The following is a 27721-nucleotide window of genomic DNA, read 5'->3' as shown; positions in this document are numbered from 1 at the left end:
GGCGCCACAACTATGATGTAAAATGAAAGGTTAGATGTTGTGGGGTTGGCACTGAATTTTAATGCTGCCCCTGAAATTTGAGACCACTGCCTATAGCATCTAGAAGGCACCACATTGACTCCCTCTGTCACAGAGCGTAGGACCGCACTCAGATTAAGAGGTTACTCCATCAGATACAGAGATCAAGTGGGCACTGCATTCCTTTGCTCTGGAACCAAGCCATAATAATAATAATAATAATAATAATAATAATAATAATAATAATAATATCTTTACTGTCATTAGCATTAGCTTCAGGGTTTTGTGGGCATCAGAGTACTCATGAATTCCTCTTTCCCATTGACTATTGTTTCTGATCCTCCTTGCTGTTTTGTTGCTGCCGTCCTATAGTGGGGATTGGACTAGGAATGAGCAGTCAGGCAAGTAGTTAGGCAGGCAAGTAATGACTGTCAGTGAGGTAGGTGGCTGCTGCAAAAACTGGATGTGACAAGGTAGTGAGCAGCTGCCTCCTTCGTTCAAACACTGCTGCTGTCATATCACATAATATTGCTCCTCTTGATTGCCTTTCTGAGCATGTGCACACGATTTAACCAAGATTGTGGTAGTTTCTCAGGTCAAGTTTCTTTGTTAGTCTATGAGGCTTGCTCAGGAACTTTGCTGAGGTTGGGCCTGGCTGCTGTGTCATCCTAGGGAAGAACTTCTCTGAGGTGCCTCCTAACTGCAATGCGCTTTGGAGAGAAGCAGAAAAGGAGGCACAGCCATTAACAAATGTTCTTGTGATCAACCCTAAAACCATCCAATGGGTTCTCACTCCCAACACAGATTTGGAGCAGCTGCACGCAATAAACATTTCTGCTTTGATTTTAGTGGCATGTTGGGCAGATTTGTCTGAGCACATCACCATGGTCACAGCTACTGATTAACATGCACAGTGGCATGCTCATGCATAATTCACCATGGCAACTTTAAATATGTAGTGACCACGAAGGTTACTGCCAATTTTTTTGGGGGGGGGAGGGGGACCAAGCACCTCAAAATTGTTATGAATCAGCTCCCGAGGCTAGCGTTCTGGAATCTGCATGACATATTACAGTATTTAGGATGCTGTTTATGGTTGTTTTCTCAACAGTTTAATGTGGATATATTGCTACTTTCATTATGTTCAATTGTGGATTATGTTACCTGATTTGTGATGCATTTCTTTAGGGATTATTTCACGGGAACATAATTTGTGAGAGAGCTGCAAGCCAGCTATTACTATTGCATTTACCAAGCCACATTCCAATGGGATTTACTCCCAAGTATGAAGTTATAGGATCGAGGAGCTCTGAGCTGGTGATATCCCCTAGTTAAAAACAAATCTTATAATTCATCTTGGAAGTCTAGAAAAACCCCAGCAACTAAACGATGCGGCCGCAAAGAGCGGAGGTTTTGTTGCGCTTGCATCAAACGCGCCGCGTTTGCAACCGTTTCCCGTTCACTGCAGACGGGGCGGCGCGCTTCGCGAGGCTTCGCCGGGACTTCCGAGAGGAGTCAGGATCGCTAGGCCCAAGCCTGGCGCGGCCCCCAGTTCCTCCTCTCCCGAGGGAGGCAGCCAGCTTCCCGCAGGAGGCGGGGAGACGGGCCTGGAGAAAGGCGGCTGCCAGGAGGAGCGGGCCGGACCCCAAGTAGCTGCCATGCCGCAGCCCGAACGCGGCGGCGGCGGCAGGCCCCAACGGGGAGGCGACGGCCGGCAACCCCATCGTCGGCGGCCGGGCGGTCGAGAGAGGCCGGCGGAAGGCGCCGGAGGCAGCAGCGAGGCCGGTCCCGGTCGAGGAGGCGGGAGCCGGGGGAGAGGCGGGGGGAGAGGAAGAGGCAGGCGGGAGGCTGGCGGCAAAGGGCCCGCCGCGCCTGCCTCCGCCCCTCACGGTTATGAATCGGTAAGGAAAAAGAGACACGAGGCCGAGGCGGAGCTAAAGTAGGACCCCCCCCCCTCACGGCTTCTCTGTGGCAAAGCTTTCTTATCAGAGGCTCCGCCGAGGCTGTTACCATCTCCCTCTCCCTTAGCAACCAGCTTCTATCTAATATGTTAGGGGTTACATACATACATAGTGTGTATGTGTGTGTGTGTGGCGGGGGTGTGTATTATATATTTATATATACATATATACAGTGCTTTTTTCTGGGGGTAAGCAGGGGTTACGCATACCCCCTAAACATTTTGTGAATCTTTGTACTTTGGTCCATTTACTGTATTTATTTTTCCTGATTTTAACTATAAAATGGTGGCTTTCTTCAGTCAAAAGGAGACTTTTAGAAAAAAAGCACTGCATATATAGATACATATAGTGCATGGGTAGGCAAACTAAGGCCGGGGGGGCCAGATCCGGCCCAATTGCCTTCTAAATCCGTCCCATGGATCGTTCAGGAATCAGCGTGTTTCTACATGAGTAGAATGTGTGCTTTTATTTAAAATGCATCTCTGGGTTATTTGTGGGGCATAGGAATTATATCATTCCCCCCACCAAAAATATAGTCCGGCCCCCAACAAGGTCTGAGGGACAGTGGACTGGCCCCCTGCTGAAAAAGTTTGCTGACCCCTGTTAGTATGTGTGTGTGTGTGTGTGTGTGTGTGTGTGTCACTGCGCTTATTATGGGGCTGTCTGCTTCTGTTCCCTGTCAGTTTGTTGCACACACAAAAACAACAACATAAAGTTTTAAACAGTTGGGCTAATGTACATGAAATGCAAGGGGTGGCAGTGGGTCTCCGCAGATCCATTTTTGTTGAGGTGTGGTGAAGGTCACTTGTTCTCATGCCCTTCACCACCTTCCTGCCCCATTGTATTATATTATTCAAGTAAGAGTTGTGCTGGAAGTTAGTCATTGAATTAAAAAAAGACTTATTCACAGGTACATGTGTTTACAGGATGGCAGCCTTAGGTTGGGAGTAATTAGGTTCACCGCCCTTTGTGAACAGAAATTCTGATACCCCAGTTTAAAATGTGACTCTGGGTATGGAGTGAAAAATTACCTGTATGGGGCTATATATTGGCCAGAATGGGGTTTAAATTGGGTTGTCGGCTCCTTGTGTGCAGTGATTGCAGGTGCAAAACTAGCCTGTGATTACCTAGTCACTTCACACACAGGAACTGATGACCCAATTTAAATGTGTTGCCCGCAGCATGACATCTGGTGTCATGTTTAAACCAGACCTGACCAAGGGACGGAAGTTTTCCTCAAAAAGATGTAAAACCTGAGTGTTTTTCTTTCGTTAAGGGAATGAATCTTTGCTTGTTCGGGGACTTCAGCTGTTCTGTGGAATCTCTTCTCTGGGTCATCAGCATGCCTAAGGTGATGGCAGCTGTAGAGTCAGTGTTGCCTCAGAGATGGCATAGGACAAAGTGACAGACAGTTACTATTCAGAGGGAAAGCTTGGACTGAGCTCTGGGTTTGCATGGCAGCTGGAAGAGGAACAGATTTGTGCAGTCTTGTTGGATGCACTCTAAGCACTGTGACAGCATTGTGATCATGCAGTTACATTGACAGGACACAAAGTTGACAGCATGTGCACAGGCAATGTGCTACAAGTGTAGCTGCCAGCCACATGTGACACCTGAACGTGCTTTAGTAACACACACATAGTAATTACAAAAATAAATCATTAGCTAGATCCCCCCCACTCCGAATGTAGCAGTCTGGTTCTGGCAGTTGGCCAGTAGAGTAAAATTTAGGTTGAGTCAGTAAAATCCTGGCTAGGTGGCAGACTTCCATATTTGTAAATTATGTTTGTGACTAATCTGCTGGTTAAGCGTTCCAGGTAAATTATACTTCCCATGACTGTGATTATGCAACTTAGAATGTTGATAATATTTCAGCTCAGCATGGATCAATATTGCTCAGCTTCAGAGGATTTCTGGGGTATTCTTGATGTTAACCATTGAGTGCTTCCAGATGGGGGCTTAATGGATTATTGGAAATTGGCAGCAGTTTTTTTTTTAAAAAAACTTTTTAGAATCCCCTTAAAAGAGCAAATCTAGAAGGGGGGGGGAACATGGATGGTCATTTTGACAGTGGCACACAATAGCGTTGTGTAAGGTAAAGGTAAAGGGACCCCTGACCATTAGGTCCATTCATGACCGACTCTGGGGTTGCGGCGCTCATCTCGCTTTATTGGCCGAAGGAGCTGGCGTACAGCTTCTGGGTCATGTGGCCAGCATGACTAAGCCGCTTCTGGCGAACCAGAGCAGTGCACGGAAATGCCGTTTACCTTCCCGCTGGAGCGGTACCTATTTATCTACTTGCACTTCGACGTGCTTTTGAACTGCTAGGTTGGCAGGAGCAGGGACCGAGCAACAGGAGCTCATTCCATCAGTGTACATACTGCAAAAAAAACCTTGTGTGCATAAAGAAGACCAACACCATAACAAAGACCTATCTGGAAGCACCACTATACATACTGACAACTACATGAATTCAGTGGGATTTATTTCACAGTAGGCCTGTATAGAATTCAGTTGTGTATAAAGATGGTTAATATTTTACAATTGCAATCCTATGCAGGTTAATTCTTTGGGGCTTACTCCCAGGTAAATGGCCTTACTGCTTTAGTGGTATTGTTGAGTTATGCATATTTTGTTGTAAGTCCTGTAAAACTTGAAGAAGACTTCTTTTGTTTGCCTCTAAATTTGTAGGAGGGTGATGTTATACTATTTTTGTGCTGTTTATTTTGGGTTGTGGTAGATTTTGACTATAAGTGATAAATTTCATAACAGAATTTAAATTAAGTAGGATTACCAAATGTTATTTATTTTAAGGGGTTTCATTATTTCAGAATATTACAAGTAATGCCCTTAATTTTTTTTATAGTTCTATAGAATCACTAATCTTTCAACAGACAAACCTAAGATATTTGCAGTTATTTATAGCAGTGCAATTAAAGTATTTTGGTTTGAATGTTTTTGCTTATTTTTTATTATGCTTCTATGAAGCATTTCAAGTGGTCCTTAAATTATTATTACAAAGTGCAAAAAGATAGATCATTGTCCCAACTAGAGGTAGGCAGCTAATTACAGAAAGGGAGACACAATGGTAACATTTCTTTTAAAAAGAGGTACTAAAGTTTACTTTTAAAATTTCTTGTAATGAGTCCTACCTGGAAGCATGCCATGCACCTTGGAAACTCTGCTCCTTCTAATGTGTAGGAATAGGCTGCAGTTGTTCAGTGGTGCCTTCCTTGGTCACATGTCTTTATTGTGGCTTCTCATCCCAGGGCTAAGTTGTTGAAAACAGATTGTGTGGTTGAGCTCAGTCACAAATTACTGGAAACCCTCTTTTTAAGCCTCAAAATCTGATGTATGTAGTACCCATGCAAAATATTTTGGTTAAAAAAGATACTCTCCTTTGCATTTAAAACAGGAGTGAAAAATAGAGCCACAGTCTATAGTCGCCTCCAAAGGTTAAAACATACAATCAAGGAACCAAGCTGAAAGTGCAAAAATGAGTGGTTAATAGCATTACTTATAGATAAATTATTTGTTTTCCTACAAAGCTGGGATTATTAGGCAAAATTACATGAACTGTTGGTTAGCTGCTTTCATACTTGTTTTAAAGTTCAATAGGCAGTACTATATCTCAATAATCATACATTGGTACCTCAGGTTATAGACACTTCAGGATACAGACGCTTCAGGTTACAGACTTCGCTAACCCAGAAATAGTACCTCAGGTTAAGAACTTTGGTTCAGGATGAGAACAGAAATTGCGGTGCAGCGGCAGCGGGAGGCCCCATTAGCTAAAGTGTCGCTTCAGGTTAAGAACAGTTTCAGGTTAAGAACTGACCTCCGGAACGAATTAAGTTCTTAACCCAAGGTACCACTGTACAACGTTCTTGTAAAATAGGTCAATGTTATCTCAATATTTCAAATAGGGGAGATAAGTTAATGGTTGAGTTGAGATTTGGGCTCTTTCTGGTCCACGGTCTGTTCTCTTAGAAGGAACATTACCACAAGCGCTCTGTTAGCATTTATCATTAAAATCAAATAATTTGTGAGAAGGTCACAGTAACTTCTTACAAAAGCAGAGTAGAACATAATGTGCCATGTGTAATCTCTTACGCCAAAATATACTTGGCAAATGTTTATTCAGCTTTTAGAAATCTTCACAAGAGGAGTTTGCATGCCTCACCAAGCAGCTTGATAAATCACTTTCATATTGGCCCTCCCACAATTGTTAATATTGTATATGCTTCAGTTGCAGCTTACTCTGACAGCTGTTGTTAGACTCTTTAGAAAGCTATGTTAAAGATACTTTGTAAAGGTATAAGAAAACATGTATATTGCCACACCATGTTGTACAGGTAGCAAAAATATATATATACATGCATTCTTATCATTCACAATGGTGTATGGAGTTACATCTACACAGAAAAATTATGACAGGATTTCTGAGGCAGCCCTGACTTAAGCATTTGTATTACAGGGTTCTGTCCACATGAGGGCAAAATGTTCTATACAGTATTATGTATACGGTTGGAAATATAAAATATGCATGCAGTTCCAAGAATTTTTGCTCAGTGATTGGAATACAGTTTGTCCTCTGGGTATTGGGAGTAACTACCACATGCATTTGTGGAGTGATCTTATGCAGCAATAGGACATTTGATCCACGTGCTAGCCAATCAGGTTATTGATTATTGATAGCCAGTGTGGTATAGTGGTTAGTTTGTGGGAGACCAGGGTTCGAATCTCCAGTGAGCCATGAAGCTCATTGGGTGACTCTGGGGCAGCCACATCCTTTCAGCCTAACCTACCTACAGGGTTGTTTTGGGGATTAAATGAGGAGTGGAAGAACTTGGAGCTCACTGGAAAAAATGTAGGATATAAATGCAATAAACAAATAATAAACAAATTACCGCTTACTGATTATATTTGTTCCCCACTTTTCATAATTTCATAGTTGGAGTGCAAGCAAATTTTGAGGCTTGAATAAAACTTTATATTGTACTGTATATGTTTACTTTTAAGAGCATCATATTTGAATTAGTAGACACATTTCTTCCCAGACCTGTAGAAATAATTAACCGTTAGGCTTTGTTTCCAGATACATCATGTTGGTTAACTTCTGGATTCCTCCCTATTTATGTGAATGATTGGTAAACTGCTTCTGGTGGCATTAGATCCCATCTTTACCTAAATTGTCTGAGAGGATTGTAAAACTCACCATTGTTTAATCACTGATCTGAATAATTTGTATTTAATGATTTTCAGTCAAATCCTGTTGTATGTTTACTGAGATGCAAGCCCCACTATGTCCAATGGCACTTACTTCCAGAAAAGTATGCATGGGATTGTAGTCCTGGTGTATTTAACTATTAAGGCATTATTCTTGGGCCCATAAGGGCCTGAACATATTTTTCAGAGATAGCAGTTACACTGCACAGTATTTTGAGTTATAAATTATCTTTTCAGTCAGAATAATTTGAACATAAATGCAACAAATGGTGTATTTGGAAATAAGAGCTGGTTTCTAACACCTTCAGGAAACAAATTTATATTGCAAAGTGTGAATAGGGATCGTTTAGAAAGAAAGCTATTATGTTTGATATTTTAATCTCTTGTTGACGTTGGCATTTCTGTCTCTAGTATTATGCTTCTCTTGTGTTATATGTCTATAATTATGAGAAAGCTCGGATAAATCTGTAAGGATTATGTCATATTAAATTAAAATCATATTTCTGCCACTGTTATTGGCTAGCCACATTGTCATGTAGATGAAAGATAAAATATATAAATTATTTTGTGGAGAAAAGACCAAGTATGAATGCAATTACTGGCAAGTGGCCCAAACTATAATGTTTTTGTTTTTATAAACAAATCTAATTTGCAGAAATGAATATACTTACTGGTTTAGCCAGTTAGAATACAGAAAATAACACGATAGATTATTTCCAAAACAAATTATTTTGCAATGAAGTTCAAACAGCTAAATCACAGAACTAAATGTTTTTGATGTGTTTCTTGTTAGAGCTCTAACTGACTGTATTTCTTGTCACAATGCAGGAACATATCTGCATCCTCCTTGGATTCAGTGAAATTCAATGAATTGGGTAAAAAAGATTATCATAAAAGCAAATGGAACCTGAATAGCCAATCTGTGTGGCAAAATGAAACACGCAGCAAGCTACTTAGATTCACTTCATGCTATCTTCATGTTGATTTGAATGTTTTAAGTTGTAGCCTGGTGTGGTGGTGCGTGCCTGCAATACAGCTACTCCTGGAGATTGAGGCTGGTGAATCGCTTGTGCTCAGGAGTTTGGGGCTGCTGTGGGCTATGCTGATTGGGTGTCCACACTAAGTTTGGCATCCATGGTGTGATATGTTTGAAATGCAAGGCATAAAGCAACCCAGGTGAAAATGGGTGCAGATTTCCTGCCTCAACAATTACGCTGCTTTCAAATTGGAACATTTTCCAGGTATTGTATCTAAACATCCTATTTAGACAGGCTTTAAGCTTCCTGATTTTTGAATGGCTGGTGCAGGGAAGCTAGGTGTTGTGGACTTGTTACTTATTTATTAAATTTGTATACCGCTCTTCATCCAAAGATCACAGGGCAGTTCGCAACATAAAAGCTGCCAATAGAAGTTAAGGGCAGTATCCAAAATGTTAACGTTGTTGTGACAGAACATCAGTGTGCCCAATCCCCACGAAACTCGAACACGTTCTTCTGATGTAATTTAGAACAGTGTTTCCCAACCGGTGTTCCGCGGCACACTAGTGTGCCGCGAGACGTTGCCTGGTGTGCCGTGGGAGGGAGGCGGGCGAGAGCGCAAGGCTTGGGGCGGCAGCTGGCAGCGCGGAGCACGGGGCGCCCTTCGGAGGGCTCCGCGTGCTTCGGGCAACAGGCTGCCGCCCCAAGCCTTGCGCGCCCGGCGGGAGCTCCTGCCGGGCGCGCAAGCCTTGCAGACACTCGCCCGAAGCACGGGGAGCCCTCCGGAGGGCTCCCTGTGCTTCGGGCAACAGGCTGCCGCCCCAAGCCTTGCGCGCCCGGCGGGAGCTCCTGCCGGGCGCGCAAGCCTTGCAGACACTCGCCCGAAGCACGGGGAGCCCTCCGGAGGGCTCCCTGTGCTTCGGGCAACAGGCTGCCGCCCCAAGCCTTGCGCGCCTGGCGGGAGCTCCTGCCGGGCGCGCAAGGCTTGCAGACACTCGCCCGAAGCACGGGGAGCCCTCCGGAGGGCTCCCTGTGCTTCGGGCAACAGGCTGCCGCCTCAAGCCTTGCGCGCCCGGCGGGAGCTCCTGCCGGGCGCGCAAGGCTTGCAGACACTCGCCCGAAGCACGGGGAGCCCTCCGGAGGGCTCCCTGTGCTTCGGGCAACAGGCTGCCGCCCCAAGCCTTGAGCGCCCGGCGGGAGCTCCTGCCGGGCGCGCAAGGCTTGCAGACACTCGCCCGAAGCACGGGGAGCCCTCCGGAGGGCTCCCTGTGCTTCGGGCAACAGGCTGCCGCCTCAAGCCTTGCGCGCCCGGCGGGAGCTCCTGCCGGGCGCGCAAGCCTTGCAGACACTCGCCCGAAGCACGGGGAGCCCTCCGGAGGGCTCCCTGTGCTTCGGGCAACAGGCTGCCGCCCCAAGCCTTGCGCGCCCGGCGGGAGCTCCGCGCGGGGCAGACATCTGCAGCTTAGGGAGCCCTGCAGGACTTCCCCGCAGGGCTCTCCAAGCTGCGGATAGCAGCCTGCTGCCCCGCACGAGGGGCGCTCTTAAGCAGAGCGCCCCTCGCGCGGGGCAGACATCTGCAGCTTGGGGAGCCCTGCAGGACTTCCCCGCAGGGCTCTCCAAGCTGCGGATAGCAGCCTGCTGCCCCGCACGAGGGGTGCTCTTAAGCAGAGCGCTCCTTGGGCGGGGCAGACATCTGCAGCTTGGGGAGCCCTGCCGGACTTCCCCGCAGGGCTCTCCGAGCTGCAGATAGCAGCCTGCTGCCCTGCACGAGGGGCGCTCTTAAGCAGAGCGCCCCTCGCGCGGGGCAGACATTCACAGCTTGGAGAGCCCTGCAGGACTTCCCCGCAGGGCTCTCCAAGCTGCGGATAGCAGCCTGCTGCCCCGGACCTGTCCTGAAGGCTTGCAGCGGGAGGAGGGCTTTCCTCCCCACCGCCAACATTCAGAATGCTGTTCTGAATGTTGGCGGTGGGGAGGAAAAACCCTCCTCCCACCGCAAGCCCCGGGAAGAGAGGAGAAGCTGCGCGCCTTCCCCTCTGTTCCCGGACCTCCCACCGCAAGCCTTCAGGACAGGTCCCAGAACAGAGGGGAAGGCGCGCAGCTTCTCCTCTCTTCCCGGGGCTTGCGGTGGGAGGAGGGTTTTTCCTCCCCACCGCCAACATTCAGAACAGCATTCTGAATGTTGGCGGTGGGGAGGAAAGCCCTCCTCCCGCCGCAGGCCTTCAGGACAGGTCTGGGAACAGAGGGGAAGGTGCGCAGCTTCTCCTCTGTTCCCAGGGCTTGCGGTGGGAGGAGGGTTCCCCGCTGTCCCGGAGATTTCCCTATGGGCTTTCGTCTTGCGAAGCAAGCCCATAGGGAAATTCGTCTTGCGAAGCCGCTAAAAAATCGGAAAACCCTTTCGTCTTGCGGGTTTTTCGTTTAGCGAGGCATTCGTCTTGCGGGGCACCACTGTACTTTATATATAGTCAATATAGGCACAGAGTTAATTTTTTAAACATTTTCTAATGGTGGTGTGCCTCGAGATTTTTTTCATGAAACAAGTGTGCCTTTGCCCAAAAAAGGTTGGGAAACACTGATTTAGAATGCAGGAGATAATGTACCCGGCTCATGATGTTCTAGGATTGTAGGAAGATCCTGGCCATGTTGGAGCATCTATATCATGGCCGCTTTTCATGCTGGCGTTGCTCCAGCTTCTGAAGGTGGTGTGTGTGGACTGCAGAGGTGGGTAGTGGCAAACAAGGCAAATGCAGCTTTCTTGACCAATTTCTACCCCTTCCAGTCTTTTAACCTGTTTTCTCCCCCTTCCTTATCCACTATAGCAAACAGGACTATACCACAATTAGAGTGTTAATTTTAATGGATGGTAACATCTTGCATTGTTTATTTTGTATCCTTATTTATGCATTGTAGCATACTAATTTCTCTGTAAGTTCTGCACAATTCTTTTGTGTAATGTAGACCACATTTTGTTAGCAAACATTACAGTTTGTTTCATGCTACGATATGGATAAAAAGCATCAGAGCAAACTCCTCTTGAAAATGTGTTTCATTCAATCAACCTTGCAATTAGCTACTTGCCTAGGATAAATTGTAATTGCCTCTGGGTGAGCAGTTGAATGGTAGGAAGCTTTGGCCAAGAATTAAGGCTTAAGGGTTGGGAGAGTACTGTGTTGCGCTACAGTATAGCATCAGAACACTATTTCTGTGTGAGCATTTTCTTCTATCAGCAGGGCTGCCTGGTTGCACCCTGGAGATTCTTTATTTAACTTTAAATCTTCTACAGCTTTGGGAGGTTGGCAGTCACAGATTTTCCCTTGTGTTTTCACCTTCTGATCCTTTTCAGTTGTCCTGATTCCTTATCCACTATAGGAAGCTTGATTCCAGGAGTGCCAAGTAGGAATTACATGCATTGGGGATTGGTGGGGAAGAGACCAAATGGCTGTGGTGGCAGGGGAGCAATTCATTTGTCCATTTAAGTTAGTTGATGGGATAATTAATTGTGTGATTTAACTCTGTGCTGTGTAATTCATTGTCCTGTTTCTTCCAGATTACATTGTATGATCTCAGGTTCTAGTATAATAAGAGTTGGAAAAAATCTCCCTATTCCCTTTTCTCCACACAATGGACATTTTTTAAAACCATTATAATAAACCAGTTTTCTGAACTAAAAAGCCCTAAATATTCTAACCTTTGTAGGGGAGTAATTCCAGCTCTACGAAAACTAAGTGTGGTGTAGTGGTTAAGAGCGGTAGTCTCGTAATCTGGGAAACCGGGTTCGCGTCTCCGCTCCTCCACATGCAGCTGCTGGGTGACCTTGGGCCAGTCACACTTCCTTGAAGTCTCTCAGCCCCACTCACCTCACAGAGTGTTTGTTGTGGGGGAGGAAGGGAAAGGAGAATGTTAGCCGCTTTGAGACTCCTTAAAGGGAATGAAAGGCGGGATATCAAATCCAAACTCCTCCTCCTCTTCTTCTTCTTCTTCTTCTTCTTCTTCTTCTTCTTTGTTATTGAAACATTTTCCTCCACATTTTGAATGAACACAGTATTCTGGCTGAAAAGGAAACTGTTAGCAATGAACAGCAGGTGGAGTAGGCAGTTGACTTTTCACTTTCGTATTGATCCTATCCAATATTTGCTGTACATGGTTATTATAGGCGTTAGAGCAGAAGTAGTAGTTGACTGCTAAAAGAAACACTGAAAAAGACATCAGTGACTCCCCACCCACATTTCTTGGTAGGACTTGCATGCTAAAGAGGAGCTAAGCAGAAAAGAAGAGACTGAAAGGGCTAAAAGAGCAACTTTTATCCTAGTTAGAAATTATATATATATAACATTGGCATGTAAATTTACAGAATGATCTTAGCAAGGTTTACTCTCATTGGGTTAAGTGGGATTTTCTTCCAGTAATTAAGCATAAGATCACATTGAAGTGCTTTATATATGTTTTTCTAAGATTTGTTATCTCATGCATTGAAAGCTAAATCATTTTTAATCTTTGTGTTAACCCATTTGTGAAGGTACTCTTCAATTTGTTGTTAAAAGAAGGTTAAATTGACTGTACAAAAGTGTTATACATCATCTTTTGATCAGTGCCTGTCTTGTTGGTGAATGGAGTGTTAATTTTGTAATGCTTCTTTTCTGGATTGCAAGCAGGTGAAAATTTTTATAGCTAAGTACTCTTAATTTTAGGTGACTCACCCCCTCCTTTCCCCAGTAAATAAATAAAATTGAACTAGGATTGCTTGGAAACTAAATTCTTCATGTGTCGTGAGAAAACTTGGTGATGTAATCCCCCAATTACTAGGATATCTGTTATAAAAAGAACTCAATAAATGGGGAGAGTTTGGTCTGTTAAACAGAGTTCATTAACAATTTGAAAGGCATCTGCTTACAATTTCTCTAATTAAAAATCTGGAATATTTAATTTGCAATTTCTGAGACTCAAGTATTCTTGCAATATTCAACCTAGGGTAACAGCTGAGTTAATATAGTGCAAAGTATGTGATCAGATAAGCAGTCCACAGGAAGGGGTGGACCATACACCAAACAATAACTCTAATTATTTTATTTTACTACATAGAGCTAATGATTGTTTTTGTTTTTTCTAGTTCTCAGTAAATACTTTTTTAAAAAGTCAATATTTTATAGCTTTTGATTAGAGCTCAAATTTTCAAGCCAACTCTATAATTACCTAACCATGCTTGATTTTGGAAAAGTGGTATAATCTTTCATGGGTGATACAATTTTTTGAAAAGGCTTTCTCTGGGATTAGATCTCTAATGTAACGAATCACTTCCATGGGTGTAATTCCTTCTGGATGTACTTTTAAGATTTATTTATTTTTAAATCTTCCACACTTATAATATCCAATGAACCCCTAGACTGTGATGTAAGCTTTCACAGTTCTCACCACAGTTTCACCAATTTCTGTTGTGCGTTTTGGAGTTTTCAGTCTTTTCAGTCTTTGAATTCACCTTTAGCCCAAACATGCATATTGGGGACCCACTTACTAATTTTATATCATATATTTGTAAAGCATCAGTGCAGCTGTTGCAACCTGCTTTAGATCATGCTGTGACCTAGTATTGGATCCTTATAGAGCAGAAGACGTAAGATAGTACATATATGTGGTTAAATTTAACTGGGCAATTTCTCTTCTCTGGCATGGCTTTAAAGTCTTACTGCTGAGGAGCGTAAAGTGGGGGTAGTTTTACCCCCTTTGATTCCCCACAGTATGTCATATTCCTTCAGCTCTGTACCATGCTGCTCAAAGAGGCTGCACGTACAATGGCTAGGCTAAATGCTTTGCATGTCTTCTGAGTTAGAGTGAAAGAGCTTTGAGGTTGCTTAGCAACCACCAAACATGCGTCAGAACTGGAAAGTGAGAAAGCCATCTTGTTCAACTTATTTATTTTTTGTATTCTGAAAAAGTGGAATGAGAATTCTACTGCAATTATTGCTATAAAGGCAAAAGTCAGTAGGTGCTTTGCCTGACCACTTTAATTGTGTTCAAGCATGTAACCCAATGGACACTTATTCCCAAGCAATCCTCACTGAACTCAGTGAGACTTATTCCAGACACAGCAAACAGTTTTGTGACATCGTTAAGACTAATATTTATAATGGCATAAGTTTCTGTCAATTATAGTCCACTTCATCAGATGCATGAAATGTCATCCTGATTTGGTGTGGGTGTGTGTGTCTATGCAATTGGGCAGGGCTAGGGAGAAGAGAATGTAAAAAGGGGGTCAGAAGGAAATGAAATATAGAAAGTAAAGGTAGAATTACAAACAGTGATAATTATGTTATTAAGCATAGCCATTCACAAACAATAGGGTGATGAGAAAAACTTTTGTCTCAATTGAGCCTACAACTTGATAAATTGTAATTCAGAAGTTTCCCATTACGGTGTCTCTTTGAAGCTCCCATATTCAAGTATGGCCACCTTAAGGTCCCTTATAGCAGGCATCTCCAAACTTAGCCCTCCAGATGTTTTGGGACTACAACTCCCATGATCCCTAGCTGACATGACCAGTGGTAAGGGATGATGGGAATTGTAATCCCAAAACATCTGGAGGGCCAAGTTTGGGGATGCCTGCCTTATAGAGTATGGATGTTGAAATTTTCCCCTGCATGGTTTTTAAAATATATATATTATATCTACTAACAATTCCTCTCTGCATTCAACATATGACAAACAGAACAGACTCTGCACAAAATAATACATTGACACAAATGTGATAGCAGAAATGGCAATATTCAAATGCACTGTGGAAACATTCCAACCTCTTTGGCTACCGCTATGGAAATTCTTCCAGTTACTGTGCCCAGACCCATAGATTTGCTGTAGTGCTGTTGCATAGATTGAGGGTGATATGGGGAGCCTATATCCAATGACAGGATAATGCATGCAGAACTTTGCATTAGCATGTCAAGATTAATACACACCACCTTTGTTTGGAGTAGCCACAAATATAGCAGTAGCCATTCAGACTTCTTCTGTGGTCGTAGTCCTGTGATTTGTGGTCCTCTGAGGTGGGAAAAAGGACTACAAATGTTTGGTATTAGTAATGCAGAGGTACTCAGCTTAAAGGTAACTGTTCAAAAAGAGTGGTACTTAAATGTATTGATAGTGCAAGAATGCATCTATTTTCTGCCTTAGAAAAATGAATTGGACAATCTTACTGGTTTCCTACTACATTTAACTCAATCATATCTTTTGAAGTCACAAAAAAGGTTTCCTGGAATTAAAAGTGGTGTGTTTATGCACACACATGCACATGTACAATAACTCAGAACGCTGGCAAATTACTCCTGCAAGCTGAAATTCTCCTGCAAGTTGAAAGTAGCTAGAGGACATGCTACAAAAGACTGATTTTTTGCAGTATGGCATGACTTTATTTACAAATGAAGAAGCCCATAGCTGTATGGTCCCCCTTGTTTATTCCAAGGTGTGGGTTTTGTGAAAGGCAGACATATGTTCTTTATATTTCTGCTGGACTACTAGTAATTGGGAAGCAAGGGAAACAATGATGTTAACTCTTCATTACTTAGTTTTTTCATTTGGTGAGTCTGTGAATTCCTTAGGGAAATGCATGTTTGCACAGAAAATATTGTAGTTTTGTCTTCTCCTGTATTTTAGATTACACAATAATTTAGTGCTTTTTTGTTACTTCCTTTTATTTGTAGAAAATTCTCCTTTCATAATTTACAAATGTTAGTAAAAACTAAATTAAAAAAATAACTAATTGCCAGCAAAAATGAATAGTTAGGCATTTCTGTTTGCCAGCATGGAGTTTGGACTTTGAATAAAATTTTATGATGATTGTTCCAGTTGTGTTTGCTCGGGGGGGGGGGGGTAGGTCAAATGCTTTGCCTGCAGAAGTTCCTGGTTCAATCCCTGACATCTCCAGATAGGGCTGGGAAAAACTGCTGTCTAAAACCCTATTGTGCCAGTGTAGAGCACCATCGATACCTAGTACTGATAGATCAATAACTGCCTTGGTTTGGAGATGGTGGCATTTTATGTACCTGTGTCTGGTATTTCTTGTGCTTTGAAAATGAGGTACTGCGTATGGAAGAGGCTTCTCTGTTGATGTAAATACTAATAAATAAATTGTGCACACAAAATCTACCGGTAAGCACTGTGATATTTTGATTCAAGGTTACAGAGTGCTTTTCTACTTGCAGGTCTGCTTTCAGAGAAACTTTGTATTAAGTCCTCTTTATAAGGCATTTTCTGCAGGTGGAAATTAATTCCTGAGTACAAATAACAGTGTGTTTAAAGTACAGATGAATTGTGTCATTTATGAATAGTGCATATACGTTTAAATGTGTGACTTTTGCTGTCAAATACATGCAAGCAGGTGTCTGATCAGGGCTAGTATGTTATGCTGCAGGGTAAAGCAACATGCTTCAGGCTGCAACACCATGGGTGGTAGAGGAAAAGAAGAAGGAAGAAATGTCTGAATGATGCAACAAGACTTTTTAAAAGTGTCCATACCAGAAGGGTAGCACCATTTGTACTCTGCTTACGGCAGAAAAATGTCTTGAGCCAGTACTGCATTTGATCCTTAGTAGACAACCACTTGTGTATACTTTTAAAATATACATATACACACACACACACACACGTGTGTGTGTGTGTGTGTACTGTGCCATGCATGAAATTTGTTTTTTATTGTTGAGGCTTGTTTTCTGATAATGAAAATAGTGGTGTGAAGCTGACTTTATATGTGTGTGAAATGGATTAAGGCAACTGTGGCCATGTATGCCCATGTGTTGGAAAGTGTAGGAGACTCCCTTGTAAATGATCCCCTAAGTGCTGGTTTTTATGTTTTTTTACAACATGAGTCATTAGCCCTTTCATCTGGGTGTGAATGAAACAGCTGAAACTAGAAAACCATGTGAATGTACATTTTCTTCTTAGAACTATTAGTTGCGTTAGTGGTCATATTTTCTATTGCTAATGTTTCTGAAGTCTGAAACCCAGGTAGCATGTAACCATGTCTCCTTACTGACATTAGGCTTAAAGGAAAACAACAACAAAGTGTTTGATGGAACCTTACAGACTAACACATTTGTTGTAGAGCATTCCAACCCCCGAGATCCACTGTTCTAGATGCTCTGCTAGTGAGCAGCACCCATTGCACTGTCAAACAGTGGCAGAGGGTTGGAGATACTCCATGGTGATGGAGGCATGGTGATATTTTGGCAAACCTTCCGTTTGCACATGTTCAGGAAGTTTGTCAGACCTGCTAGAAGAACTGAACTGAAAGGACGTGTTTTTCTCTAGTGCTGTAATGTCAGAAATAAACACCATGTAAATAGATTTCTGACTTATTTTCTTTCCCCTGCGGAAGTAGGAGGGAGGGGTTGTGCATTTTACCCATGCTTGGGAAAATGTCGCCTATCAAAATCTCCCTGGTCTGTCCGAGATATCAGCCAGAGGAGGTTACCGGTAAGCAAGCTCCGAGGACAGTAAGAGGGGCCAGCCTCTGTGGAGGGGGCTTGCAAACCAACATGGACTAGATCACTCTTGGGATTTCTCCCAGCTTTACATTTCTATGATTCTGTGATTCTATGTTCACAATTTAATGTTAACATGTGGCGGGAGAACTCCTCATCTGTATCCATAGGCACATTATTAGTGTTGCTTCTGTTCTGTTAACAAAATTCAGTCACCTAGTCTTTTTCTTAGTTTTCTGAGAGAACCAATATATTGGTAAAAGGACAAGAAAGGACCACCTTTTTCTGTTTTATGCTCTATATGAGGTCAAAGCTAATGACCCGGTGTCCAATGTTGATGAAGTGTTTTTTGTAATTTTTTGGTCTTCCATAAATGTACACAACATAGATTAGAAAGTTGTGTGCCCACTATCTGTTTCTGTAGCTGACCTTTTTTTCTAATTAAACCTTTTACCTTTGGTAGATCTCTCTAAAGGTCATAGATGAAGGAAATAAGTGAAAGAAATCATCCTTCATTGCATGAATTGCATGAGGTGTAATATTGGCAGTAGGAGAATGATTGAGAAAATGTTATAAACTATCACAGTTACTGAAGGGCAGTACGGAAAGCTGTATTTATGAATGCCTTAAATGTCAGAATGAAGCCAATACAACGTATGTAAACTAATGAATGCAATATTTCCCCCCTTTCCTAGATTTGTTTTCTTCTGTACTGCCCAGTTTTATAATTTTGTCAGCCTTTATTAATTTAATTTCAGCAGTACTGTTTAAAATAGCTGTGTATGAGCAGCAGAAAGGCAGAAATGAACATTTTAAAGCTCAAGAAAATTTATGCTGTTCTACCTTCAGATTTTAATAACCATCTTCAGGTAAAGTCTGAAGAGAGCAATGTACAAATGCTTGAGGAGTGCTACAACTTTAACAGTTTGGTAGTTTCTGATAAAATTGTGGTTGAGTTATTTTTACCAATGGTTACTTTCGAATGAATAGCTAATGATTAATTGGAAGGATATTGGGCTTATCTTCACAATGCGCAACTGGGAAAACAGGAAGTATAATGGAGGACAATTTAATTAATTTCAGTGAGACAACAAACTAGATTGTTTGATTTCTCATCACACTACCTCTTCTGACAGCTGCGAGGTTGCCAAAGGAGCAACCAATATAATTTATTATGCCTGTCGTTACAAAAAAGGCACAGAAATGATGCACCTTCCCTAGCTTTTGTATTTACAGAGTAGAACTAGCATTTTGACTTGCAGCTGAGAAAAAAACAACCTGTTTCTGATTGCAGAACTAGTCACTCTCTGATATTTCACAAGAGAAAGCTGGCTATATTCATTTGTGGTTTCTTCTGAATGTGTTGAGTCTAGTTATCTTTATATTTGTGAATGAGTTCTTCCTTGATTTGCCTGAAGTGTTGCCTGATGGGAATTCAGAGACACCCAAAAATAATAAGGGTTTTCAGTGTAGGAGCTGAAGCAAATGCAGCCTGCGCTGGAAATGATTGGTACAAGAGAAGACTCATGAAGCCTACACAGGTATGGCGAGGAAGTACTCCTATTGACTTTGTAATTCCCCATGTAGTGCATGAAAGCATTAATAAGTGGAACGAAGCTCCACAGAGGTAGTAGACAAAAAACCTGTGAATTACAAAGACAAAATAGACCGGGAAGCTCACTAAGTCCTGTTGGGTTGGATCAGTGCCTTCCCATTCAGTGTCTTTTAGCTGCCACACCTGCAGCATTTTTGATGAATTGTGTTAGGAATGGTTTTAGTCCAGGGGTCAGCAAGCTTTTTTAGCAGGGGGACAGTCCACTGTCCCTCAGACCTTGTGGGGGGCCGGACTATATTTTTTGGGGGGAAATGAACGAATTCCTATGCCCCACATATAACCCAGAGATGCATTTTAAATAAAAGGACACATTCTACTCATGTAAAAACACGCTGATTGCCGGACCGTCCGCAGGCTGGATTTAGAAGGCGACTGGGATGGATCTGGCCCCCAGGCTATAGTTTGCCTACCTATGTTTTAGTCCTACTGTGGCTTGAGGTTAGCCTTTCAGCCAAGAGTTGTGATGGGGACTAGTGTGTGTGTAAATATATATTGATTATAGTGACTAATAAAACAAAACAAAAAATTGAATATATATGTAAACTGAGTAGCACTGTCTCTAACGTCTCAGTGGTTGGGGAGTTGATAAAAATTATGTACTCTTCCAAGGAACTTAAGGCAACATAACCAAGACTTGCCTATTTAATTCCTATAACATGTGGAGAAGGTTAGATTGAGAAATAGAAAGTAGTCCAAAGTCACCAAGTCATATTTGTTCGTTGAAGTGAATTTGAACATTGGTTCAGCTTATCCACTACACCATTCCTGCATATATGATTGTAGTGGTCTGCTGTGGGTACATTTGTACACCCCAGTCTTCAGTGGTGTATCTGATTGCACGATAGGTACAACAAGATGCCTGTTTGATACTGCACTCTGTTGTATTATACCTATGTTCCTTTCTCCCACATTGGTGCAGTAAAATTTCCAGTTTATGCATTTCATTCTCCGTTTTTATTTCGCTCCTGTAGTAAAATGTATTTTGTTAAATATTTATAGTTGACCTTTTATACATATTTTGTGAAAATGGGAAAATTACTAATCCCTGTTAGGTTCTTTGAATTGTTGTCATCTAAGCTCATAAAACCCAGCTGTGTTTTTAAAAGTATATATATTTTTAAAAGTGGAAAGCAGTGGCAACACTGACAATAGGAGGCAAACATGAACAGTTGGGGAAAAGGTTATTTTACTCTTCTATCTTTCATAACTACTGCACTAATAAAGGCAAATTATATTCTAAGGCATGAGTATATTTAAAATAAATGTGATCTCTGCATTTATGAAACTATTTGGAGCAGGCTTTGAATGTGAATACAGTATTTTCAGGTCTGTCCTTGAAGTATGTAATGAAATTACAAATTGCAAGCACTTGCAATTTAGGTATATCCACTCAAATGTAGAAATCAGTGAATTTGTGGAATTGGTCTGCACTATTTTACATTGCTATGAGAATTCCATAGTTTAATTCATGCTGAAATAGAGAAAAATGGACCACTATTCGGTCATAGATATTTTTCCACTGTTATTTCCATATGCAGAAAATTGTGTTTTGATTTAATCTTTCTGTAAGTATGGGGTTGTGGGTAGAACCATCTGGTTGCTAGGACAACCCTGGAATGTTCATTCAAAAGCTAGCAGCTTGGAGTGGGTGGAAAACCAGTAGAACTTGTCAGTTACAATTGGCTTGTTGGAGACAGAATGCAAGGATATTGGTGCTGGAGGTCTATTCAGATGTGATTTTTAAATATAGGTTACCATTAAAATGGTAAATGGTTTGATTGCTGTGGATTTTTAGTTTCTGACGAATAGTTTAAACCGTGACTTAAGATGAAGTTTACAAGAATTCAAATTAATACTTAGCAACTAGGTCTGAAAAACCTAACAGCAGTCTTAGACATGTCTGCATGTCTACTCAGAAGTAAATGCAGTTTTTTTCCAAGTGGGCTTACTACTAGGTATAGTAGTAATAAAATGATAATAAAATGAATTTTATTAAGGGACTTGTAATGTAACCCAGTTACAACAGTTGAATTTTTAATTTATTGTTGTACCTAAAAAGAGTGACCATTGGCTAAAATATGCAAATAGGAGGATGGAAGGTGGTAATGTTGCTGAATATGGAACATCTGGGGATCATCATTAATTGATGACTAAATTACTGCTAACCATGGTAGACACCAATACTATTGTGATGAAGGAGTAAATGTTATAGCCCATCAATCTTATTTAGCGGTGAAGAATGTGAACTGTGAGCCATAAACTCATTTCAGGGCTTAGTCAAGCCCGCTGTCACCTCTTATCTCCAGCCTTTGTCTCCGTCAAAAATGTGAGGATAGTATTAGTGGTTATGGTGTAAAATGGTAATGATTAGGCCCGGGCAATGTATCGATACATCATCCAGGACCAGTATGAGGGCCAGACCGCGATGGTGGCTTTACTCATTGCTATATTGCAGGTGAAACGGATGCCGCTCCTGAGTCCTTCTGCTACCAGTGCCACTTGCAACATTGGGTTGCTGGTAGCAGAGGGACTTTGGAGCAGTGGCGGTTTCACCCCCCATTGCTCTGCCCCTCATGCCACAGAGGGAGGAGCAAGCTGTATCACAGCCTAGGAGAAGAGAAATAGTTGTGAGCTATTTTCACTGTTTGCTCCAAATTTTGGAGGACCCTGGGGCAATATGTCCTCAGGAAAAGAGCTCCGTGGGTAGAAGTACTGTTTCACTGCTTTCTCTAAGAACCCACCGTAAGCAAATCTGTAACAGGAGCAAAGAATTTGAGGAAAAAGATCTAAGTGAACTTAGGCTATCCAGGCTACCTAGAGTGTAGCTTAAGTTGATAGCTTGCTATGTTTCTGATGAGGAAAAGGAGAAAGAAATTAATTTCCAGATTAATGAAGATAAAGATGTTTAGACTATGGGGTATAAAGAGGCACAGAGCAGAATAATCTGACTCACTGACTTCCTATCCTCAGCTAGTTGCCAAGTGCTTGTTATGAGCATGTTCTCCCACATTTCTTCTGCATAGGTCAAGAAATGGTTTTCCATTTAAAGCAAGAGATTAGCAGCTGCTAACAGATTTCAGTTAGCATCATATTCTTGTTGTATGTTTAATTCCTGTAGATAATTTGTAATACAATCTGGACATTAAAAAGGAACAGTAAATGGTTTAAGAATAGTTTGAGAAAGTGGGGTGTTGTTGTTGATGATGATTTTATTATTATTTGCACCTCACCCATCTGGCTGTGTTTCCCCAGCCACTCTGGGCGGCTTCCAACAAAGATTAAAAATACATTAAAATGTCACACATTAAAAACTTCCCTTCAGATGTCTTCTAAATGTCAGTACCATGGAATAAACCTTGGCCCAGGGTTAAACCTTGCTTTAAACTTTAACTGTGAAAGAGCATGAAGCCTGGTGGCACACAACTGAATGTAAGGTGGTACAATAAATGGGCTACCAGATTTTTGGGTATCCATCACAGTCTTAAAATTGAAGAGAGGATAAATGTAAATCCCCTAGATCAGCTGTTTACTATGACACTAGGACAGTGTTGCCATGAAGTTTGGTGTCTCAGACAGATATAGTAATGCAGGTTCTAAGTACTGACACGCCAAGGCAGGTAATCAGGACATGCCTACTAAATGAAATGTTAAATTGGGACATTGATTTAAGGTAGCTGTCTTAATTTTTCAGAAGACAAAACACAGATTAAAAGAAAAGGCTAATTAAAGCTCTTCTTCAATCTTCTTGCTGCTACATGTCATAGGCCTCGGCTGATCTTGAGTCACAAGAAGAGGAAAAAGAAGAACAAGGAAGTTATTCAAGAAGAAAAGTAGTTTCCAACTGGCACCGTTATGAAGATACTGAGAAGGAAACACAAAAGGACAATGGTGAATCACAGCGTGGGACAGACTTCAGTGTTTTGCTTAGCTCAGCAGGTAAGCAAGAGAAATCACAAATAGCGTTTAATTTTATATGTTACATATTTGTCTCCTCATGAAAGCCTTTGGAAAGCCTCATTTTTGCTGCTGGGAATGGAATTCTCGACAAGAAGACTGATTTTATAATTCACTAGTTAAAAGCCTATGGGCAGTGTTATAACAATAAGGGGGAGAGCATAGGAAGCTGCTTTATAGCAAGCTAGGCCATTGGTCCATTTATCTTAGCATCATCTGCACCACTGGTCTTCAACTAATGAGTGCATTGCGGCCAGATGCAAGATGGGTCACAACAGGAGCACTACCATCATACAAGTATATGGTAAAAGATTAAGAAGTAAATTCCCCAATGCATATTTGAGTTAAAAATGGACTCTGAATCTGAAAAAGATGGAAGATACCTGATCTACACTGACTGACAATGGTTGTTCAGGGTTTCTGACAAGTTGTTTCCAGTGCTCCACCACTGAGCTACCGTCCCCTAATGATTTTATTTATTTATTCCATTTAGATAAGATCCTATATCAAGATAGGGATGTGTAGCAGCTTTGTGCTGGGGCTGAATAACTAGGTGAGTCAGGTGATTTGGAGTCATTTTACTCCTCTCAGTCACACCATGATGTCAACAAAGTGACCCAAGTTGGATCAGGGCCTCCATAAACCTTTGCGCTGGACTATGGTTTCTGTATTCTACTCTTTTTGCAAACTGCAACTCTGTTTTTTTGCTAAACTCTTTAAGTCTGAGAACCACAGTCTATCAGACTTACCAATACTTGCTATACAGATGCCAACATATCCAACAATTTTAGCAAAAAGGGAGAACCTGGATGTGCACTTTGGACACATTAATACCACATGGGCTCAACTTATAGGGCAGTACAGCATTGCTTAGTTTCAGCAAAATGAAAGCTGTCTGAGCATTCCATCCTCAAAGCTCTATAACTAATGAAAATGGCTGCCAACACGTTTTGCTATAAGAATTGGAAATTTATTTTTTGTTAGTCATTGATGTGTGTGTATATACACATACATGGACTTTTTTGTGACAGTACTCAGTGGTACAGAGTGTTAGCACCCTTGACACCTTTATCAGTATACGAGTACTAGCACCCTTTTTTAAAAAAACCAAAAACCAAAAAAGCACTCTCTGGGTGTGGGCAAATTCATTCTGCTATGGGCTGTTGCGAGCTGCAGTCCTATTATGTCTGTGTAGGCTTGTATATGGGGATGCGGGTGGCACTGTGGGTAAAACCTCAGTGCCTAGGACTTGCTGATCGTATGGTCGGCGGTTCGAATCCCCGCAGCGGGGTGAGCTCCCGTCGTTCGGTCCCAGCTCCTGCCCACCTAGCAGTTCGAAAGCACACTTAAGTGCAAGTAGATAAATAGGTACCACTTTATAGCGGGAAGGTAAACGGCATTCCGTGTGCTGCTCTGGTGCCGGTTCGCCAGAGCAGCTTCGTCACGCTGGCCACATGACCCGGAAGTGTCTGCGGACAGTGCTGGCTCCTGGTCTCTAGAGCAGTGTTTCCCAACCGGTGTTCCGCGGCACACTAGTGTGCCGCGAGACGTTGCCTGGTGTGCCGTGGGAGGGAGGCGGGCGAGTCGGGCAGTGAGAGGCGGGGCGGCGGCGGCGAGCACACGCGGGGCGGGGAGCGAGCTCCCTCCCACATCCCATCGCCCCGTGCTCTGCGCTGTTGTAGGCCAGCCCTGCGCACCCGGGGGACCTCCCCCCGGGAGCGCAAGGCTTGCGGGCGTCAGCTGGCAGCGCGGAGCACGGGGCGCCCTTCGGAGGACGCCCCGTGCTCCGCGCTGGTGTCGGCCAGCCTTGCGCACCCGGGGGATCTCCCCCCGGGAGCGCAAGGCTTGCGGGCAGCTGCCTGCAGCGCGGAGCACGGGGCGCCCTCCAGAGGACGCCCCGTGCTCCACGCAGGTGTCCACAAGCCTTGCGCACCGGGGGATCTCCCCCCGGGAGCGCAAGGCTTGCGGGCGTCAGCTGGCAGCGCGGAGCACGGGGCGCACTTCGGAGGCCACCCCGTGCTCCGCGCTGGTGTTGGCCAGCCTTGCGCACCCGGGGGATCTCCCCCCAGGAGCGCAAGGCTTGCGGGCGACAGCTGGCAGCGCGGAGCACGGGGCGCTCTTCGGAGGACGCCCCGTGCTCCGCGCTCGTGTTGGCAAGCCTTGCGCACCCGGGGGGCGCATGGGGCGCCCTGAAACAGAGGGTTCCCCATGCTGCGGACTGTAGCCTGCCGCCGGACGCGCGGGGCGCCCTGAAGCAGAGCGCCCCTCGTGCCAGGCAGACATGGGCCAGCCCCACAAGCTCGGGGGACAGCGGGGAGGCGCAGCACCGCCATCCCACTGTTCCCCGACCTGGTTTTTTGGGGGGGAAATAAAGGAAAATTTTTTTTCCTTTATTTCCCCCCCTCAAAAAAGTAGGTGCGTCCTATGGGACGGAGCGTCCTATGGGACGAAAAATACGGTACTTACTATTTCATAATAAAGTAATTATAAAATACTTTCTTTGTGTTTATTTGATTCCTATTAAAGAGAGTTACTTTATATATAGTCAATATAGGCACAGAGTTAATTTTTTAAACATTTTCTAATGGTGGTGTGCCTCGAGATTTTTTTCATGAAACAAGTGTGCCTTTGCCCAAAAAAGGTTGGGAGACACTGCTCCAGAGTGAGATGAGCGCACAACTCTAGAGTCTGTCAAGACTGGCCCGTATGGGCAGGGGTACCTTTACCTTTAGGCTTGTATAGTTCCAGTAAGCCTTTCAAGTCTTTCAACCTTGATGGCAGAAAGTGAGGAGGAATTAAAAAACCTTTTAATGAGGGTGAAAGAGGAGAGCGCAAAATATGGTCTGAAGCTCAACATCAAAAAAACAAAGATCATGGCCACTGGTCCCATCACCTTCTGGCAAATAGAAGGGGAAGAAATGGAGGTACTGAGAGATTTTACTTTCTTGGGCTCCATGATTACTGCAGATGGTGACAGCAGTCATGAAATTAAAAGACGCCTGCTCCTTGGCAGAAAGGCGATGGCAAACTTAGACAGTATCTTAAAAAGCAGAGACATCACCTTGCCAACAAAGGTCCATATAGTTAAAGCCATGGTTTTCCCAGTAGTGATGTATGGAAGTGAGAGCTGGACAATAAAGAAAGCTGATTGCCAAAGAATTGATGCTTTTGAATTATGGTGCTGGAGGAGACTCTTGAGAGTCCTATGGACTGCAAGAAGATCAAACGTATCCATTCTTAAGGAAATCAGCCCTGAGTGCTCACTGGAAGGACAGATCGTGAAGCTGAGGCTCCAATACTTTGGCCACCTCATGAGAAGAGAAGACTCCCTGGAAAAGACCCTGATGTTAGGAAAGATTGAGGGTACAAGGAGAAGGGGACGACAGAGGATGAGATGGTTGGGACGGTGTTCTCGAAGCTACAAACCTGGGTCTGACCAAACTGTGGGAGGCAGTGGAAGACAGGAATGCCTGGCGTGCTCTGGTCCATGGGGTCACGAAGAGTCGGACACGACTAAACGACTAAACAACAACAACAAAGCCTTTCAAGTAGTTTAAAGGCAGGCTTACCCTAGCTCTGACAGTGTCTTGGACTGTACCCACTGACAGTTCCGTATTACAGCTTTGCATGTGTGTGTTTGAATGTTACGCCTAATTCTTGGTCTATCATCTGAGACAACCTTTTCTTTCATTTGGGCTTTATTTCTGGTAAATAAATCATGGCATGGTGTAATAAATCATGTGCTGTTGTTCATCTGAGGTTGTATTTACCTAATTTTAGGACATGCTAAGGAACAGATGATTGTTATTATGTCCTAATATGTAAAACCACAAAATTCAAAGAGGGTAAACTTCTTTTCTCCCCACGACTGTAATCACCTTCAGTGTATTTAACAGCTTCAGTGTATTTAACTGAGAGTGCGTGTATGTGAAGATGAAAATAGCATTTTTTGTCAGTTTGAAGTATTCATACTTTTCCAAGTTCTTTAGGAACATTTAGAAGTAGAACTAGAGCATTAATGGGTAACAAAAAGGCTAGTGACTTTGGTATGTGACAGTTTCTAAACAATTTTGTTTGCATGAACTCCATGTGTGATCTTGCATCTGAAAGTCTAATCAGTTTTGGTTAGCATCATTATATTCAGGTCATATTCAGGTCATACCTTGAAAAGAAGTAGATTGTTAATGTGTGTATATTGCAAAACTTGAAACCTAATTTATTTTAGTACATTTTGCTTTTATCTTTTTTTAAAAAAATGAATCTACTACAAAATGTGAAATCTTCTGAAGATGGCTTTCAAATTTGCATCTAGATTTCTCTGAAACACTTAAAGATATTAGAGGTGAATCATTCAGGTATTGAATATTTGCTGTTATGAGAGTCCTGTTGTGCTGAGAATGCAGAGGAGAAAAGTAATAAATAGTATTGATGGGTGGGTGGAATTGATGCACACTATATGTGACACTAAAAAAAAAAGTTACATTTATACTTAGCTAGAACAAT

At 42.9% G+C, this 27721-nt stretch overlaps 2 protein-coding genes across 4 annotated transcripts in view; one reads left to right on the top strand and one right to left on the bottom strand.

Moving 5' to 3' along the window:
- The window catches only part of CHRM5 (cholinergic receptor muscarinic 5), a 60255-nt gene that overhangs the window by 5855 nt on the left and 26679 nt on the right, over window positions 1-27721 (bottom strand). The window contains exon 2 of one of the 2 annotated variants that reach the window (XM_081862336.1): window positions 5132-5250. The exons of the other annotated variant lie outside the window; for it this stretch is intronic. The gene's annotated coding sequence lies outside the window, so the exon portion shown is untranslated. The remainder of the gene's footprint in view (window positions 1-5131; window positions 5251-27721) is intronic. 2 annotated transcript variants of the gene reach the window in all.
- AVEN (apoptosis and caspase activation inhibitor) overlaps window positions 1503-27721 on the top strand; it is a 107604-nt gene continuing 81385 nt past the window's right edge. The window contains exons 1-2 of one of the 2 annotated variants that reach the window (XM_081864967.1): window positions 1503-1919; window positions 23029-23200. In XM_081864967.1, coding sequence (XP_081721093.1) covers window positions 1677-1919; window positions 23029-23200 — 415 coding nt within the window. In that variant the 5' untranslated portion in view covers window positions 1503-1676. Of the gene's footprint in view, window positions 1920-14029; window positions 14063-23028; window positions 23201-27721 lie in introns of those variants that run through there. The other variant, XM_081864968.1, reaches the window with a different exon arrangement.

The sequence above is a fragment of the Podarcis erhardii genome (assembly GCF_964252035.2).
Source record: "Podarcis erhardii genome assembly, chromosome: 1".
NCBI classification, from domain to species: domain Eukaryota; kingdom Metazoa; phylum Chordata; class Lepidosauria; order Squamata; family Lacertidae; genus Podarcis; species Podarcis erhardii.
This window is presented reverse-complemented; position numbering and strand designations above follow the sequence as displayed.